This window comes from Anolis sagrei, chromosome Y (assembly GCF_037176765.1).
Source record: "Anolis sagrei isolate rAnoSag1 chromosome Y, rAnoSag1.mat, whole genome shotgun sequence".
NCBI lineage: Eukaryota > Metazoa > Chordata > Lepidosauria > Squamata > Dactyloidae > Anolis > Anolis sagrei.
This window is the reverse complement of record NC_090035.1, coordinates 4,115,250-4,135,941: the sequence shown is the minus strand read 5'-3', so window position 1 is coordinate 4,135,941 and position 20,692 is coordinate 4,115,250. Positions and strand designations below refer to the sequence as shown.

Here is a 20,692-nt window from a genome sequence, read left to right as displayed (position 1 = left end):
AGAAGTAAGCGTCTCCTGATTTCCTGGCCACAGTCTGCATCTGCAGTAATCTTTGCACCTAGAAATCCAAAGTCTGTCACGGCCTCCACGGTTTCTCCCTCTATTTCCCAGTTGTCAATCATTCTTGTTGCCATAATCTTGGTTTTTTTGACGTTTAGCTGCAACCCGGCTTTTGCGCTTTCTTCTTTCACCTTGATTAGAAGGCTCCTCAGCTCCTCCTCGCTTTCGGCCATCAGAGTGGTGTCATCTGCATATCTGAGGTTGTGAATGTTTCTTCCAGCAATTTTCACCCCAGCTTTGCATTCATCCAGCCCCGCACACCCTCGCATGATGTGTTCTGCATACACGTTAAAGAGGTTGGGGGAGAGGATGCAGCCTTGCCGGACGCCTTTCCCAATCTTGAACCAGTCTCCTGTTCCGTGGTCAGTTCTGACTGTTGCTCCTTGGTCCTTGGTCAGATTCCTCAGGAGAGAGGGAAGGGGGCTTGGGATGCCCAATACAATATACAATACAATACAATACAATGTATTATATTACTAGCATACTACAATATCAGTATTATATATTACTATATTTACTGTACCATTATATTGTAATATTAGTAATATTACATGTAATATCATATATATAATTATAATATTGTATTATTAGTAGTATTATATTATTTATTTATTATTATTTATTTATTTACTTTATTTCTATACCGCTTTTCTCAGCCCTTAGGCGACTCAAAGCGGTTTACATAGTACAAATTATCAAGACAGTATCATAAGAAATCAAAACACATTATACGTAACAATCAATATCAATAAACAATCATTATCATAACGCCTCAACAACAAATCAGAATCCATTCTCATAATCCTTTGTTTCATGTTCCTATGTTCCATTGCACCGTATTCCTATATTCAATTGCACTGTTTAGCCAAACGCTTGTTCGAAGAACCTCCGGAACGCCAACAACGAAGGGGCCCGTCTGATGTCTACAGGTAGGGCATTCCACAGCCGAGGGGCCACCACCGAGAAGGCCCTGTCCCTCGTCCCTGCCAACCACGCCTGTGATGCAGGCGGGATCGAGAGCAGGGCCTCCCCAGACGATCTTAATGTCCTAGTCGGTTCGTAGGTGGAGATGCGTTCGGAGAGGTAAGTAGGGCCGGAACCGTTTAGGGCTTTATGGGCTAACGCCAGCACTCTGAATTGTGCCCGGTAGCAGATTGGCAGCCAGTGGAGCTGGCGCAACAGAGGAGTGGTATGCTCCCTGAGTGCCGCTCATGTTAGCAACCTGGCTGCCGAGTGCTGGACCATTTGAAGCTTCCGAGCAGTCTTCAAGGGCAAGCCCACGTAGAGAGCGTTGCAGTAGTCTAGACGGGATGTAACCACAGCGTGGACCACCGTGGCCAAGTCAGACTTCCCAAGTTTTAATTATGCAAAAGCTCCCCTGACCACCGCCGAAACCTGGGGATCTAGGCTCAGCGATGAGTCCAGAGTCGCTCCCAAGCTGCGAACCTGCGTCTTCAGGGGGAGTGCGACCCCATCCAACACAGGCTGTAACCCTATGCCCTGTTCGGCCTTGCGACTGACCAGGAGTACCTCTGTCTTGTCTGGATTCAATTTCAATTTGTTCGCCCTGTGGAGTGTAGTGTGCACAGGAATTCATTCATTTTTAAATATATATATATATATATATATAATCTGGCCCTGCAACAGTTTGGGGGACTGTGACCTGGCTCTCTGTTTAAAAAGTTTGAGGACCCCTGGTTCAAACCATATATCCTTTGTTGGGCAAGTGGGCTTATTCACAAAAGACCCTCCCCATAACTCTACAGCAGAGTAACTTGTTAGCAGTAGCGTGACCCAGCACCAGTAGCCCAAAGTGACCAAAAGAACAAAAACACATCTCTTCCTTCTTTGTAATAAAATATAATATGGTTGCACTATTTACAAGAACAAGGTTTATACTTCCTTCGTTGCTTCCGTGCTGGGCTTGTTTCTCATCCAGATAAACAGCTTCGCTCACACAAAGCTTCCTCTCGCAGCAAACTTACACAGGAGCTTCACGCAGGAACTTTACACACAGCTTTACACATGAGGCCTTCACCCTGAGGTTTCTCTCACCAAAGTTTCTCACTCTTGGCCTTCTCATAGACTAAGGCTTACCTCACATAGAGGCTTCTCTCACAGACTAAGGCCTATCTCACGCTGTGAGGCCTTCTGACAGACAAAGACTTTTCTCCCACTGAGGTTTACCTCAGACTGACAGCTACTACCCCTGCAGTATAAAATGTGTGTGCATGTGTGGAGAGAGAGAGAATGCACTGCTCAGATCCCAAATTTTACAGTGGTGTAAATCAATAGAGAAAAATACACAAATCTGCCAAGAACATTACAGTATTAAAATGATTTTAAAAAGAAAGAAAACATCATGAGAGTCAGCCTCTGAATAGAGTAATCCAAGGTAAGCAGCCTGTGTTCTGAATATTCATGGAATAGAAGGAAAACCTTTTTGGTACCTGGTAGTCTTCATCTTCCTCCTCCTCGCTTTCATCTGAATCTAGCGATTTCTCCTTCTTCTTGGGTTCACCTGTTGCCCCGTCACCTCCTTCCTCTTCCTCCTCTTCCTCCTGTGATAGAAGGATGGCTATCAACATGAAGACAGTACAGAGCAGGTATGGGTAAACACAGGCCTGGGGGCTGGAGGCGGCCCCTTGGGCTCTTTCCTCAGGCCCTCTTCTCTCTCACCATCCTTTCCTTCTTTCCTCCCCTCCCTCCTTCCCTTCCTTCTCTTCCAGTCTTTCGTCCTTCCTTCCTTCCTTTCCTCTTTCCTCCCTCCTTCCTTCTCTTTCTCGCTCTCTCCTTCCCTCCCTCCCACCCTCCCTTCCTTCCATCCTTCTCTTCCTCCCTTCTTTCTTTTCTTCTCTTTTCCTCCTCGGGGATGTTGAGCTGGGAGAAGAGAAGGTAGCCCTGAGCCCCCTCGGGGAGACAGGGCAGGTTATAAATAAACCTATTACACCTCTACAAAGTTCTGGAAAGACTTATTTTGCATAGAATTACGGAAAAAATAGACCCCTGTCTGATCCCACAGCAAGCTGGCTTCAGGAAAGGCAAAAGCTGCACATCGCAAGTGCTGAACCTGACTCAGCACATAGAAGATGGCTTTGAAAGGCAGCAGATCATAGGAGCTGTCTTCATAGACCTGTCAGCGACTTATGATACCGTGAACCACCGCCTCCTCCTGAGAAAAATGTCTAATATCACAAAGGACGACCACCTCACCCGCCTCATAGGAAACCTGTTACAAAACAGGAGCTTTTTTGTTGAGTTCCAGGGCCAGAGAAGCAGATGGCGGAAACAGAAGAACGGCCTGCCTCAGGGGAGCATGCTTGCTCCATCCATGTTCAACATTTACACAAATGACCAGCCACTGCCAGAGAGCTTCATCTATGCTGATGATCATGCCATCACTGCTCAAGCAGGGAGCTTTGAGATGGTAGAACAGAAGCTCTCCGAAGCTCTAGGTGCTCTTACTGCCTATTACAGGGAAAACCATCTGATCCCTAATCCATCTAAAACACAGACATGTGCCATCTGTCACCTTAAGAACAGACAAGCATCCCAAGCTCTGAGGATTATTACCTGGGAAGGAATCCCACTGGAGCATTGCAGCGCACCCAAATACCTGGGAGTCACTCTGGACTGTGCTCTGACCTACAAGAAGCACTGCCTGAACATCAAGCAAAAAGTGGGTGCTAGAAACAATATCATACGAAAGCTGACTGGCACAACCTGGGGATCACAACCAGACACAGTGAAGACATCTGCCCTTGTGCTGTGCTACTCTGCTGCTGAGTACGCATGCCCAGTGTGGAACACATCTCACCACGCTAAAACAGTGGAAGTGGCTCTTAATGAGACATGCCGCATTATCACGGGGTGTCTGCGCCCTACACCACTGGAGGAATTACACTGCTTAGCCGGTATTGCAACACCTGACATCCGCTGGGAAGTAGCAGCCAATAGTGAAAGGACCAAGGCAGAGACATCTCCAGTTCATCCCTTGTTTGGGTATCAGCCAGCACATCAACGACTTAAATCAAGAAATACCTTTCTAAGGTCTACAGAGACACTTGCTGGAACACCCCAGCAAACGAGAGTCCAAAGGTGGCAGGCTCAAACGCAGAACCTCAATCTGTGGGTGATACCAAATGAGAGACTCCCCCCTGGGCACACAGAGGACTGGGCGACTTGGAAGGCGCTGAACAGACTGCGCTCTGGCACCACGAGATGCAGAGCCAACCTCAAGAAATGGGGCCACAAAGTGGAATCCTCGACATGCGAGTGCGGAGAAGAGCAAACCACTGACCACCTGCTGCAATGCACCCTGAGCCCTGCCACATGCACCATGGAGGACCTCCTTGTGGCAACACCAGAGGCACTCCAAGGGGCCAGATACTGCTCAAAGGACATTTAATCAACTACGAAGCTTGCAAACTTTGTGTTTTTTGTCTGTTTGTTTTGTTCTGTTAGAAATGTAATACAATGGTCTGGTTGCCCCTGACACGATAAAAAAAAAAAAAACACCTCGGTGAGGCCATTATCAATGATAATGTTATGCTCATGTGTGGAGAATAAAGTAAAGGCTGGAACAGCCTCTGAAAGAAGGCCTACTTAGCCTTCTCCACTATCCCAGGATGGGTCACTTGCTATCCTCTGGAGGTTGGAATGCTAGGCTCATTGTCCCTCATGACTGTTAAGACCACTTTGGATGACACTTACCTTGGCCTTCTGTTTCTCTGCTTGGAGTTGGGCATCGATCTCCTCTGGGCTTGTGTATTGCCGTGCTCGGCCTTTGTGGCCCCCTTTCCTACCTGAAATGACAGAAACAACAAAAGTGGGCTATGAGAATCCAGGTAAGCCATAACTCCTAGAATGATTCCATCAGCGTTGCCTCCAAAAAATCCTGCAAATCTCTTGGGAAGACAGGTGGGGAAATGCCAGCATCCTGGAAGGAACAAAGACCACCAGCACTGAAGCGATGGTCCTCTGCCATCAGCTCTGCTGGACCGGCCACGTTGTCCAGATGCCTAACCACCATCTCCCAAAGCAGTTCATAGAATGCTAGAATCAAAGAGTTGGAAGAGACCTGGTGGGCCATCCACTCCAACCCCATTCTGCCAAGAAGCAGGAATATTGCAATCAAATCACCCCTGACAGATGGCCATCCAGCCCCTGTTTAAAAGCTTCCAAAGAAAAAGCCTCCACCACACTCCGGGGCAGAGAGTTCCACTGCTGAACGGCTCTCACAGTCAGGAAGTTCTTCCTCATGTAAAGATGGAATCTCCTCTCTTGTAGTTTGAAGCCATTGTTCTGCGTCCTAGTCTCCAGGGAAGCAGAAAGGAAGCTTGCTCCCTCCTCCTCCCTGTGGCTTCCTTTCACATATTTATACATGGCTATCATATCTCCTCTCAGCCTTCTCTTCTTCAGGCTAAACATGCCCAGCTCTTTAAGCCGCTCCTCATAGGGCTTGTTCTCCAGACCCTTGATCATTTTAGTCGCCCTCCTCTGGACACATTCCAGCTTAGAGTCAATATCTCTCTTGAATTGTGGTGCCCAGAATTGGACACAATATTCCAGGTGTGGTCTAACCAAGGCGGAATAGAGCATGGGGAGCATGACTTCCCTTGCTCTACTCTGAATACAAGAGCAGAAAATGGAATGTGGGAGGACAGGAGAAGAGATTTAAAGATGAGCTTAAAGCCAACCTTAAAAACACTGGCATAGTCACTGAGAACTGAGAAGCCCTGACCCTTGACCACTCCAGCTGAAGGTCAGCTGTGACCAGCAGTGCTGCTGAATTTGAAGAGGCACGAATGGAGGGCGAAAGAGAGAAACGTGCCAGGAGGAAGGCGCATCAAAACAACCCCGACTGGGACCGCCTTCCATCTGGAAACCAATGCCCTTACTGTGGGAGAAGATGTAGGTCAAGAATTGGGCTCCGCAGACACCTACGGACCCACTGCCAGGACACTACACTTGGAGGACCATCACCCTCAGAATATGAGGGATCGCCTAAGTAAGTAAGATTCAAAAGGGTTGAGAGTGAATCACTTCTCATTTCTGGTTTGCTAAAGCTTTTATTTCTGGGACTTAGAATGTAATCCTTTCCAAAAAGCTACCCAACAAGTCTGCCTTGGGCAATGGTGGAGTCATGTAGGTAAAGGGATTGGGCCAACTGATGGTCCCCTGAAGCTCCTCCTAAAGACTGCCAGAGTTAGGGCATGCCTGATGTCCTTGGGGAGTGAGTTCCAGAGTCGAGGGGCCACCACCGAGAAGGTCCTCTAACTCATCCCCACTAATCGCGCCTGCGAGGGAGGCGGGAGTGAGAGTAGGGCCTCTCCAGATGAACGAAGAGACCGTGCGGGTTTTATTTATTTATTTATTTATTTATTTATTTATTTATTTATTATTCCAACTTATATGCCGCCACTCCCCTGGGGCTCGAAGCAGCTTACAAGAACAGGCTAAAATCTAACACAATTCAAAAACAATTTAAAAACAGCAATATTAAAAGTCAAAGGCCTGTCGAAACAGGTATGTCTCCCATGCCCTGCGGAAAGCTGATAAGTCTCGCAAGGCACGGACTTCAGGTGGCAGAGTATTCCAGAGTGATGGTGCCACTGCTGTAAAGGCTCTGCGTCTGGTTGCTGTAAGACACAAGGTCTTGACACTGGGAATTTCCAACAAATCTTGGTCCTCAGAACGGGGGGATTTCTGGGGTTGGTAGGAGGTGAGGCGATTCCTCAGGTACATCGACCCCAGACCATGCAAGGCCTTAAAGGTAAGTACCATCACTTTGTAAACGGAAATGCGGTCACGCAGGTAGGTGGGTCCCAAACGGTTCAGGGCTTTGTTGGTAAGAACCTGCACCTTGAATTGGGACCGGAAAATGAATGGCAGCCAGTGTAGCTCCTTAAACAGGGGGGTAGACAGCTCCCTATAAGTCGCACCAGTTAGTAATCTTGCCCGTTGTACCAATTGGAATTTCCAGGACGTCTTCAAGGGCAGCCCCACGTAGAGTGCATTACAGTAGTCCAATCTGGAGGTGACCTGCTACATCTTTGGGAAGGAGTATCTTCCTCTTTCATGGGTAGACCTGGCTCCTTTCTCTCTTGTTTTTCAGCACATCCAGGGAAGCAGAACCCAACACCCTGCCTCCCAAGGCAAAGCCAGCATGCGGTAAAGCAATGCTGGCAGTCTCCCTCTGGAAGCCGTCCAGTCTGGGTGTGGTGCAGAAACAGCTGCAGTCCAACTCACTCCATGTTCATGAAAGCAATCAGCCAGGCTGCCAGACTCAAAAGAGCATGCCAGCTTCTCCACTGAGGAGGGACAAGCTCTGTCATGCTCCTTTGCTTTTGCTAGAAGCTCACCAAGCATCCCACTGCCTTTCTCCCTCTCCTCCACTCAGTGGTATCCTCTTCTCTTAATACACTGCAGTGTTTCTCAACCTGGGGGTCGGGACCCCTGGGGGGGCCACGAGAGGGTGTCAGAGGGGTCGCCAAAGGCCATCAGAAAACACAGTATTTTCTGTTGCTCATGGGGGTTCTGTGTGGGAAGTTTGGCCCAATTCTATCATTGGTGGGGTTCAGAATGCTCTTTGATTGTAGGTGATCTATAAATCCCAGCAATTACAACTCCCAAATGTCAAGTCTCTTTTCCCTAAACTCCAACGGTGATCACATTTGAGCATATTGAGTATTCGTGCCAAGTTTGGTCCAGATCCACCCTTGTTTGATTCCACAGTGCTCTCTAGATGTAGGTGAACTACAACTCCCAAATTCAAGGTCAATGCCCACCAGACCCTTCCAGTACTTTCTGTTGGTCATGAAAGTTCTGTGTGCCAAGTTTGGTTCAATTCCATTGTTGGTGGAGTTCAGAATGCTCTTTGATTGCAGGTGAACTATAAATCCCAGCAGCTACAACTCCCAGATCACAAAATTAGTCGTCGTCCCCAACCCCACCACTATTCAAATTTGGATGTATCAGCTATTTGTGCTACATTTGGTTCAATGAATATAAATACATCCTACACATCAGAAACTTACATTACGATTCATAACAGTAGAAGAATTGCAGTTATGAAGTAGCAATGAAAGTAATGTTACGGTTGGGGGTCACCGCAACATGAGGATCTGTATTAAGGGGTCATGGCATTAGGAAGGTTGTGAAACACTGATATACTGTATATACTTGAGTATAAGCCTAGTTAAACCCTTGTTTTAGGCTGAAAAAGCCCCCTTCGGCTTATACTCGAGTCAAGGTGATTTATTATTTTGCTCTGTCATTACTATTATTTTATTACATTTATTATTTTACTCTATTTATTATTATTATTATTATTATTTTACTTTATTGTTATTATTACATTTATTATTTTATTTTATAATTGTTATCATTACATTTATTATTGTACTCTATTTATGATTGCTGCTCTACCATCTCACAGCTCCTTGCTTGAGCGGTGATGGCACGATCATCAGCATAGATGAAGCTCTCTGTCCCTTCTGGCAGTGGCTGGTCATTTGTGTAGATGTTGAACATGGATGGAGCAAGCACGCTCCCCTGAGGCAGGCCGTGCTTCTGTTTCCGCCATCTGCTTCTCTGGCCCCGGAACTCAACAAAAAAGCTCCTGTTTTGTAGCAGGTTTCCTATGAGGCGAGTGAGGTGGTAATTCTTTGTCATATTATACATTTTTCTCAGGAGGAGGCAGTGTTTTACAGTATCATAAGCCGCTGACAGGTCTATGAAGACAACCTGGGGATCACAACCAGACACAGTGAAGACATCTGCCCTTGCGCTATGCTACTCTGTTGCTGAGTACGCACGCCCAGTGTGGAATACATCTCACCACACTAAAACAGTGGATGTGGCTCTTAATGAGACATGCCGCATTATCACGGGGTGTCTGCGCCCTACACCACTGGAGAAATTACACTGCTTAGCTGGTATTGCACCACTGACATCCATCAGGAAGTAGCAGCCAATAGTGAAATGACCAAGGCAGAGACATCTCCAGCTCATCCTTTGTTTGGGTATCAGCCAGCACCTCAATGACTTAAATCAAGAAATAGTTTTCTAAGATCTACAGAGACACTCGCTGGAACACCTCAGCAAGCAAGAGTCCAAAAGTGGCAGGCTCAAACCCAGAACCTCAATCAATGACTGATACCAAATGAGAGACTCCTCCCTGGGCACACAGAAGACTGGGCGACTTGGAAGGCGCTGAACAGACTGCGCTCTGGCAGCACGAGATGCAGAGCCAACCTTCAGAAACGGGGCCACAAAGTGGAATCCACAACATGCGAGTGTGGAGAGGAGCAAACCACTGACCACCTGCTGCAATGCACCCTGAGCCCTGCCACATGCACCATGGAGGACCTTCTTGTAGCAACACCAGAGGCACTCCAAGTGGCCAGATACTGCTCAAAGGACATTTGATCAACTACCAAGCTTGCAAATTTTGTGTTTTGTCTGTTTGTTTTGTTCTGTTAGAAATGTAATACAATTGTCTGGTTGCCCCTGACACGATAAATAAATAAATACCAATAAAGACATACATAAAACTATGATACTGACTTACTATTGTTTCAAGTAGTCAAGTAAGTTAGAAGTTACGTTCTAGTAAAATTCCCATTCAGCCAAACTCCTTTTTCTGGTCTTGCCTTTCATTCTTGTGCCTAAAATAGCCTTCTTCCCCTATCTGGTACCCTCCAGACATTTTTAACTACAACTCCCATCAGCCAAAACAAGTATGACTAGTGTTCAACATTATGGGAAATTTCATCTGAAACTTGCATGATATTCAAGCTGGGGAAGGTAGATGGGAAGGGTTTGTATCCTATGAGAGCTTTTGTGGGTTAAAAGTGGTGTAAATACTCTAATTAATACATGCTTGTGAAAGGGCTCATGAACACAAACATTCGACTATTAACTTCAACCTCTCTCCGGGGCCCATTTCACAGCTTCTCTTTTAATCCCTTTCTAATGAGGATTATCCAGGATTTTTAGAAGCCCCAGCGTGTTCATATAGAGGCTTTTGGGCAGCATATATTTTCAGGACCGACCAACCGTCTTACTACTCAGAAAAATTCAACAATCACAATTGTTGAGCATGTTTATTAAAGACAACATGAATGTATTGTCGAAGGCTTTCATGGCCAGAATCACTGGGTTGTTGTAGGTTTTTGGGCTATATGTCCATGTTCTAGAAGCATTCTCTCCTGAGGTTTTGCCCACATCTATGGCAAGCATCCTCAGAGGTTGTGAGGTCTGTTGGGAACTAGGAAAATCATAGAATCGGAAGAGACCTCATGGGCCATCCAGTCCATTGATTAGGAATAATGGGAATTGCAACCCAAAACCACTTGTGGCGCTGAGGTCGGGGAAAGGTGAACGGACATTTTAACGTTGGGTTTGATCTGGATTGGTTTTTGCCGCCGCATCACATTGTTGGTACCTGTTTAACTTGGTGTCCACAAGGACTCCAAGATCTTTTTCACACGCTGAATCACACTCACTGAAAGAATCACTCACTGAAAGTTTCATAGAATCATAGAATCATAGAATCAAAGAGTTGGAAGAGACCTCATGGGCCATCCAGTCCAACCCCATTCTGCCAAGAAGCAGGAATATTACATTCAAATCACCCCTGACAGATGGCCATCCAGCCTCTGCTTAAAAGCCTCCAAAGAAGGAGCCTCCACCACACTCTGGGGCAGAGAGTTCCACTGCTGAACGGCTCTCACAGTCAGGAAGTTCTTCCTCGTGTTCAGATGGAATCTCCTCTCTTGTAGTTTGAAGCCATTGTTCCATTGCGTCCTAGTCTCCAAGGAAGCAGAAAACAAGCTTGCTCCCTCCTCCTCCCTGTGGCTTCCTCTCACATATTTGTACATGGCTATCATCTCTCCTCTCAACCTTCTCTTCTTCAGGCTAAACATGCCCAGCTCCTTAAGCCGCTCCTCATAGGGCTTGTTCTCCAGACCCTTGATCATTTTAGTCACCCTCCTCTGGACACATTCCAGCTTGTCAATATCTCTCTTGAATTATGGTGACCAGAATTGGACACAATATTCCAGGTGTGGTCTAACCAAAGCGGAATAGAGCATGGGGAGCATGACTTCCCTAGATCTAGACACTCGGCTCCTATTGATGCAGGCCAAAATCCCATTGGTTTTTTTTTGCCGCCACATCACATTGTTGGCTCATGTTTAACTTCCTGTCCACGAGGACTCCAAGATCTTTTTCACACGTCCTGCTCTTGAGCCAGGCATCCCCCATTCTGTATCTTTGCATTTTGTTTTTCCTGCCAAAGTGGAGTATCTTGCATTTGTCACTGTTGAACTTCATTTTGTTAGTTTTGGCCAATCATCTCTCTAATCTGTCAAGATGGTTTTGAATCCTGCTCCTGTCCTCTGGAGTATTGGCTCTCCCTCCCAATTTGGTGTCGTCTGCGAACTTCAGGACAGTTGTTTGTAAGCTTGGGTCCCCAGAGTGACGTGATAATGAGGACGATTATTACAAAAATTCAGATGTAATCCATGTCCAAATTTTTAAGCAACTGAATCCATCACATACCTGCCTGTGTACAAGGGCTGTATGACTGTCAAAGATCATAGGATGCTGTATTATACTGAATTAGATTACTGATCCAGTTCAGTATAAACACACTTCCTGCTTTCATAGAATCATAGAATCAAAGAGTTGGAAGAGACCTCCTGGGCCATCCAGTCCAACCCCATTCTGCCAAGAAGCAGGAATATTGCATTCAAATCACCCCTGACAAATGGCCATCCAGCCTCTGCTTAAAAGCTTCCAAAGAAGGAGCCTCCACCACACTCTGGGGCAGAGAGTTCCACTGCTGAACGGCTCTTCTGGTGACATTGTTTATTTATTATTTACTATATTTATATACTGTCCCTCTCTGCCCGCAGGCAACTTGGGGCGGTGTACAGTTGGTACCAAGACCATAAAATCCAATTTCAACACCACAAAAACAATCAGACAATATACAACCATAACAAAGTCAATTAAAAACACGTATTCATTAGGGTCTCCTTGTTAAAACATTGCACTGGTTGTGCAGGTAAACTCTGTTTTAAAGCCATAGTCTATTCACTCTAGAGCAGGCATGGGGAAACTTCGGCCCTCCAGGTGTTTTTGACTCCAACTCCCACAATTCCTAACAGCCTACCGGCTGTTAGGAATTGTGGGAGTTGTAGTCCAAAACACCTGGAGGGCCGAAGTTTCCCCATGCCTGCTCTAGAGCATTCTGGTAGCTTTCATTGAATTAATTACCCACCAAATTTTACTAGCTGTAGCTGTCATGCCTATTTCTAGCATGCATGCATGCTCGCACTTGTATAATGTTACTGACAAAGCTCAACATTCCCACTGGGGAGATAATTTTGATCACGCCCTGTGGTAGACTGTGGATTGCAGGAGGTTAAATGTGACTAATTTCATATTTCTTACAACAACCCAGCGATTTCGGCCATGAAAGCCTTCGACGATACACAGAACCTACTTTGTTTGTAACTTGTGGATTGCCTGTATGTTGTTGTTGTTGTTGTTGTTCATTCATTCAGTCGTCTCCGACTCTTCGTGACCTCATGGACCAGTCCACGCCAGAGCTCCCTGTCGGCCGTCACCATCCCCAGCTCCCTCAAGGTCAGTCCAGTCCCTTCAAGGATGCCATCCATCCATCTTGCCCTTGGTCGGCCCCTCTTCCTTTTGCCTTCCACTTTCCCCAGCATCATTGTCTTCTCCAGGCTTTGCTGTCTCCTCATGATGTGGCCAAAGGACTTCAACTTTGTCTCTAGTCTCCTTCCCTCCAGTGAGCAGTCGGGCTTTATTTCCTGGAGGATGGACTGGTTGGATCTTCTCGCAGTCCAAGGCACTCTCAGAACTTTCCTCCAGCACCACAGCTCAAAAGCATCTCTCTTCCTTGGCTCAGCCTTCCCGAAGGTCCAGCTCTCACGTCCGTAGGTGACTACAGGGAAGACCATGGCTTGGACTAGGCAATGCATCTTTGTTGCCAGTCTGATGTCTCTACTCTTTACCATTTCATCGAGACTGGACGTTGCTCTCCTCCCAAGAAGGAAGCATCTCCTGAGTTCCTGTCCACAGTCTGCATCTGCACTCATCTTTGCACCTAGAAATACAAACCCTGTCACGGCCTCCACATTTTCTCCCTCTATTTTCCAGTTGTCAATCATTCTTGTTGCCATAATCTTGGTTTTTTTGACGTTTAGCTGCAACCCGGCTTTTGCGCTTTCTTCTTTCACCTTGATCAGAAGGCTCCTCAGCTCCTCCTCGCTTTCGGCCATCAGAGTGGTGTCATCTGCATATCTGAGGTTGTTAATGTTTCTTCCAGCCATTTCCACCCCAGCTTTGCATTCCTCAAGCCCCGCACATCGCATGATGTGTTCTGAATACAAGTTAAAAAGGTTGGGTGAGAGGATGCAGCCTTGCCGTACGCCTTTCCCAATCTTGAACCAGTCTGTTGTTCCGTGCCTGTATGTAGCCCACCAAAAAATGGTCGCACACATAGCAGAGAGCTTCTTACACTCAAAATGACACATTAAGAAAACTTATGACAGTGAGGACAAGCAAGGAAACAGACAGGCAGAGTAAAAAGAAAGAAAGAAAGAAAGAAAGATCATTTCAATGTATTGTTGAAGGCTTTCATGGCCAGAATCATTGGGCTGTTGTAGGTTTTTTCGGGCTATATGGCCATATTCTAGAAGCATTCTTTCCTGACGTTTCGCCTGCATCTATGGCAAGCATCCTCAGAGGTAGTGAGGCCTAGGGAACTAGGAAAAAGGGTTTATATATCTGTGGAATGACCAGGGTGGGACAAAGGACTCTCGTCTGCTGGAGCTAGGTGTGAATGTTTCAATTGACCACGTTGATTAGCATTTGATGGCCTGGCAGTGCCTAGGGCAATCCTTTGTTGAGAGGTGATTAGATGTCCCAGATTGTTTCCTCTCTGTTGTTTTGCTCTTGTAATTTTAGAGTTTTTTAATACTGGCAGCCAGATTTTGTTCATTTTCATGGTTTCCTCCTTTCTGTTGAAATTGTCTGCATGCTTCATGTGGATTTCAATGGCTTCGCTGTGTAGTCTGACATGGTGGTTGCAGTGAGAGTGGTCCAGCATTTCTGTGTTCTCAAGTAATAATATGCTATGTCCAGGTTGGTTCATCAGGCACTCTGCTATGGCTGACTTCTCTGGTTGAAGTAGTCTGCAGTGCCTTTCATGTTCCTCGATTAGTGTTTGGGCTCTGTGTCTCAACAAAATATTGCCCCAGGCACTGCCAGGCCATCAAATGCTAATCAAGGTGGTCAGTTGAAACATTCACGCCTAGCTCCAGCAGACAAGATTCCTTTGTCCCACCTTGGTCATTCCACAGATATATAAACCCTTTTTCCTAGTTCCAATAGACCTCACAACCTCTGAGGATGCTTGCCATAGATGGAGGTGAAACGTCAGGAGAGAATGCCTCTAGAACATGGCCATATAGCCCAGGCACTTCCAGGCCATCATATGCTAATCAAGGTGGTCAGTTGAAACATTCACGCCTAGCTCCAGCAGACAAGAGTCCTTTGTCCCACCCTGGTCATTCCACAGATATATAAACCCTTTTTCCTAGTTCCAACAGACCTCACTACCTCTGAGGATGCTTGCCATAGATGCAGGTGAAACGTCAGGAGAGAATGCCTCTAGAACATGGCCATATAGCCCGAAAAAACCTACAACACCCCAAAGATCATTTCCTAAACAGCCCTGGGCGACACAGTCTTAAAGAGACAGCTCCGATTCACTTGCAATTACCAAGGATCACCAATGATAACTGTGCACGAGAAATGATCCCAATTTATAACTACTGGTAGTTAGGATCCGATTAAGTGTGGATAAATGATGTGGAAGAGAGGCCCTGTGGTCAGGTATGTCCACAAAAGCTTAGCACACATCTAGGGAGAGAGATTTTGGGATTTGTGAGGTAACATATGGAAAACGTAGGCTTGACTGCTTGGGTAAAGCAAGCGCTCTGCTGCTTCCCACGTGGCAGGCACGGTTCCAAAACTTCACCACTTTTGGCAGAAATGAAACTTTTCCTAACGCTCTCTCTTTGATGCCTTTGCTTTGTCTGATGCAACTAACCGAAACAAGTGACTCAATCGTACAATTACAAGGAGAGTGGAAAGAGCTCAATCCCCTTAAATGCCATTGTTAAAAGTCCTCAAGGGAGTGAAATTTGATTTCAGTTGTAGAGAGGAGAGGAAAGAGAGGAGATGAGGGGCTTGCAGGGCTCAAGAAGTCAATTCTGCCCTTTCTCCACATCTCAGTTGAACTCTGAAGTTACCTATGGAAGAACTTATAATAATAGTAATAATAATACTTTATTTATACCCCGCTACCATCTCCCCAAGGGACTCGGTGCGGCTTACATGAGGCCTAGCCCACAGTATATCAATAACAAAAGCAATAAGAAAAACATTACTTTTGTTATTAAAAAACTCTAAAATTAGAACAGCACAACAACAGAGAGGAAACAAACAAGGACACCTAACAACCTCTCAACAAAAGATTGCTCCAGGCACTGTCAGGCAATCAAATGCTAATCAAGGTAGAATCCTTGGAGTCAGTCTTTTTAAAAGGCAGAATACTAATTCTCTTGGAGCAGGCATGTAGCCGGGGGGTGGGGGGCCTGGCTTGAGGGGCTTCAGCCCTCCCCCAATTTGGACCACCCCCCAGGTTGGTCCACGAGAAGGCCTTACTGCTACATTATTTAAACATGTTTATTTATATCATGATCTGATCACCTTCCTCAATATATCCCATATATCCCAGTTTACTTGTCCGAATGTATCTCCCACTACGATCTACCTAGGGCCCTAAGATCATCTGAGGAGACCCTGCTCATTGTCCCCCCATTGTCACAATCGCGTCTCCTTTCTATTGAAATTGTCCACATGCTTATGGATTTCAATGGCTTCTCTGTGTAGTCTAAAATGGTGGTCGTTAAGAGTGGTCCAGAATTTCTGTGTTCTCAAATCATATGCTGTGCCCAGGCTGGTTCATCAAGTGCTCTGTTATGGCAGACAAGAGTTCTTTTTCCCATCTTGGACATTATTCCACAGATATATAAACCCCAGTTGCCTAGTTTCCAACAGACCTCACAACCTCACTGGTGCACAATTAAAACTTGTGCACCAGTTGCGCCCGTTCCTTGGGAAGTCTGATCTGGCCACAGTGGTCCATGCTCTTGTTACATCCCGAATAGACTACTGCAACGCGCTCTACGTGGGGTTGCCCTTGAAGAAGGTTCGGAAACTTCAACTGGTCCAGCAAGCGGCAGCCAGGCTGCTCACTGGGGCGACATACAGAGAGCACACCACCCCTCTGCTGTGCCAGCTCCACTGGCTGCCGGTTCAGTTCCGAGCCCAATTCAAGGTGCTGGTTTTGACCTACAAAACCCTGTACGGTTACGGTCCAGCATATCTGTCCGAACGTATCTCCCTCTACGTCCCACCACGGAATTTAAGATCATCTGAGGGGACTCTGCTCTTGACTCCACCGCTTTCCCAAGCGAGGCTGGTGGGGACGAGGAGCAGGGCCTTCTCAGTGGTGGCCCCTCACCTGTGGAACTCACTCCCAGTGGATATCAGGGCATCGACATCACTCCTGTCCTTTAGGAGGAAGGTAAAGACGTGGTTGTGGGACCAGGCCTTCGGGCAATCTGCTAACTAGGAAGGACAACCAGACAAATAGGACCGGCAGGACTGATAAATGTGGACTGATAAATGTGGAAGGAAATTCTGAACTATGAGATAGCGAACATTGACCGGCAATAAGGAGGAATTGGTTTGTATCGGTTTGTATGAAATTTTATTGGTTTTAGCGGGTTTAGATGTAATGTATTGTTGTTGTTTGCTAATTTGCGTTATTCTGTTTTATTGTTGTTGTATGTTACGGGCATCGAATTGTGCCTTGGATGTGTAAGCCGCCCTGAGTCCTCTTCGGGGTGAGAAGGGAGGGGTAAAAGTAAACCAAATAAATAAATAAATAAATAAATGCCTGACACAGATGTGGGCATCAGGAGAGAATGCTGCTGGAACATGGCCATACAGCCCGGAAAATTCACAGTAACCTGGTGATTGGGCCATGAAAGCCTTCAACAACAAATTAACTTGGATTGTTTTTAATATTAACAATGTTTAATACTGTTTTAAGATTTGTATATTTTAAGTTGTATTATAGTGCTTTTAATTGTGAGCTGCTTTGAGTCTCCATATGGAGAGAAAAAGCGTGGTATAAATAAACATAATCATAATAGGTTGTTGTAGGTTTTTTTCGGGCTATATGGCCATATTCTAGAGGCATTCTCTCCTGACGCTTCGCCTCCATCTATGGCAAGCATCCTCAGAGGTATTGAGGTCTGTTGGAACTAGGAAAATGGGTTTGTATATCTGTGGCATGACCAGGGTGGGAGAAAGGACTCTTGTCTGCTGGAGCTAGGTGTGAATGATTCAACTGACCACCTTGATTAGCATTGGATGGCCTGGCAGTACCTGGGGCATTCTTTTGTTGAGAGGTGATTAGATGTGCCTAATATAATCATAATATCCCGTCAGCATATCACACCTTCTCCATGCAGACGCCCTGCTGCTTCCTTGTTCTTCCTTTTTTACTGACATAATCAAACAAGCCTTCTTTTTTAAAAAGATATGTTGTTGTTCATTCGTTCAGTCGTCTCCGACTCTTCGTGACCTCATGGACCAGCCCACGCCAGAGCTCCCTGTCGGCCGTTACCACCCCCAGCTCCCTCAAGGTCAGTCCAGTCACTTCAAGGATGCCATCCATCCATCTTGCCCTTGGTCGGCCCCTCTTTCTTTTGCCTTCCACTTTCCCCAGCATAATTGTCTTCTCTAGGCTTTCCTGTCTCCTCATGATGTGGCCAAAGTACTTCAACTTTGTCTCTAGTATCTTTCCCTCCAGTGAGCAGTCGGGCTTTATTTCCTGGAGGATGGACTGGTTGGATCTTCTCGCAGTCCAAGGCACTCTCAGAACTTTCCTCCAGCACCACAGCTCAAAAGCATCGATCTTCCTTCGCTCAGCCTTCCCTAAGGTCCAGCTCTCACATCCGTAGGTGATATAGGTAGATAGATATAGATAGATGATCAATGTGCTGAAAGCAGCTCTCTGCTTTTCTCTATTGCATTTTCTCCTACCTTGAGGCTTGGGAAAAGCGGCTAAGAAGTCACATTTGTGATCATGATGATGATTATTACTTCCATGACTAAAATGAGCAAGGGTCTGGAGCACAAGCCCTACCCATGAAATAAAATTACACTGACACTGTTGGATGTGGTGAATCTTTTTCCAAAAGTGATCCTGCCTGTCTGGTAAATGGACATTTATTTCCTCTTTTTCTGTTTATACTGTGAATAAAGTGAAACCACGTGATTGAAAAAGAGTTTACCTGTACAACCAGTAAAACAATGTCATCAGAAAAAAGCAGGAAGTGAGCTTCCTTTTGCTAGCATGATTCTCGTCTCCTGTCTACACAGAATCCTAGAATCAAAGAGTTGGAAGAGACCTCCTGGGTCATCCAGTCCAACCCCCTTCTGCCAAGAAGCAGGAATATTGCATTCAAATCACCCCTGACAGATGGCCATCCAGCCTCTGTTTAAAAGCTTCCAAAGAAGGAGCCTCCACCACACTCCGGGGCAGAGAGTTCCACTGCTGAACGGCTCTCACAGTCAGGAAGTTCTTCCTCATGTTCAGGTGGAATCTCCTCTCTTGTAGTTTGAAGCCATTGCTCCATTGCGTCCTAGTCTCCAGGGAAGCAGAAAACAAGCTTGCTCCCTCCTCCCTGTGGCTTCCTCTCACATATTTATACATGGCTATCATGTCTCCTCTCATCCTTCTCCTCTTCAGGCTAAACACGCCCAGCTCCTTAAGCCGCTCCTCATAGGGCTTGTTCTCCAGACCCTTGATCTTTTGAGTCGCCCTCCTCTGGACACATTCCAGCTTGTCAATATCTCTCTTGAATTGTGGTGCCCAGAATTGGACACAATATTCCAGGTGTGGTCTAACCAAAGCAGAATAGAGGGGTAGCATGACTTCCCTAGATCTAGACACTATGCTCCTATTAATGCAGGCCAAAATCCCATTGGCTTTTTTTGCCGCCACATCACATTGTTGGCCATCTGTCGAGGATGCTTTGAACGTGATTTTCCTGGTTCTTGTCAGAATGGGGTTGGACTGGATGATGGCCCACCAGTTCTCTTCCAACTCTAGGATTCTATGATTCTAACGTCGAAGGCTTTCGTGGACAGAATCCCTGGGTTGTTGTGAGTTTTCCGGACTGTACCAGCCTGTCCTAGAAGCATTCTCTCCTGACGTTTCACCTGCATCTATGGCAGGTATCCTCCGAGGTTGTGAAGTCTGCTGCAAACCAGGCAAGTGAGGTTTATATACCTGTGGAATAATGTCCAGGGTGGGAGAAAGAACTCTTGTCTGTTGGAGGCAAGTGTGAATGTTGCAGTTGGCCATCCGGATTAGCACTGAATAGCCTTGCAACTTCAAAGCCTGGCTACTTCCTGCCTGGGAAAAAATCCTTTATTTAAAGGTGGTTAGCTGGCCCTAATTGTTTATTGTCCGGAATTGCCCTGTTTTTGGCACTTCAGGCAACAACCATCCTGATTAGCACTGAATAGCCTTGCAGCTTCAAAGCTTGGCGGTTTCCTGCCTGGGGAAAAAAATCCCTTTATTAAAAGGTGGTTAGCTGGCCCTAATAGTTTATTGTCTGGGATTCCCGTGTTTTTGGCATTTCAGGCAACAACCATCCTGATTAGCGCTGAATAGCCTTGCAGCTTCAAAGCCTGGCTGCTTCCTGCCTGGGGAAAAAACTCCTTTATTAAAAGGTGGTTAGCTGGCCCTAATTGTTTATTGTCCGGAATTCCCGTGTTTTTTGGCATTTCAGGCAGCAACCATCCTGATTAGCACTGAATAGCCTTGCAGCTTCAAAGCCTGGCTGCTTCCTGCCTGGGAGGAGGGGGAATCCTTTGTTGGGAGGTGGTTAGCTGGCCCTAATTGTTTATTGTCTGGAATTCCCGTGTTTTTTGGCATTTCAGGTAGCAACCAGCCAAGCTTTGAAGCTGCAAGGCCATTCAATGCTTTGAAGCCCACTCAGGGGAGGATAGCGAGGAATAAACTTGGCATTTCAGGCAGCAACCAGCCAAGCTTTGAAGCTGCAAGGCCATTGCAAGGAGAAAAGCGAGGAACAGATGAATAAATCATAACAATAATCATCATAATCATAGTGGAAGGGAGGAAGGCCTGGAAGGAAGGCCTCAGCCTGGGCCTGGGTTCCCCTCCGCGGCCTTCTCCTCCTCCCCGGGCTCACCTCCTTTGGGCATCGCGAGGATGATAATGGCGGCGTCGGCTCCGGCAGCAGAAGAGTCCTTCCCCCTCTCACAACTCCCTGGGCTGGAAGGGCGACCCGGAAGCGGAAACCGGGGCCTCTTCCTCTTCCCTCCACTGGGCACGAGGGCGCGCTCCTAAGGACCCCTCTTAGACATCGAGGCGTCCACTTCACTGCCTGATTAGAAATGTGAGGAAGTGGGTTCACAT

General features: G+C 46.4%; 1 protein-coding gene across 1 annotated transcript in view; it reads right to left on the bottom strand.

Annotated features, from left to right (window-relative positions):
* LOC132780010 (28 kDa heat- and acid-stable phosphoprotein) overlaps positions 1-20,580 on the bottom strand; it is a 28,386-nt gene extending 7,806 nt beyond the window's left edge. The window contains exons 1-3 of the mRNA XM_060783536.2: positions 20,466-20,580; positions 4,774-4,865; positions 2,511-2,621 (exon numbers count right to left, since the gene is read on the bottom strand). Coding sequence (XP_060639519.1) covers positions 2,511-2,621; positions 4,774-4,865; positions 20,466-20,478 — 216 coding nt within the window. The 5' untranslated portion in view covers positions 20,479-20,580. The remainder of the gene's footprint in view (positions 1-2,510; positions 2,622-4,773; positions 4,866-20,465) is intronic.
* Between the last annotated feature and the right edge of the window lie 112 nt (positions 20,581-20,692).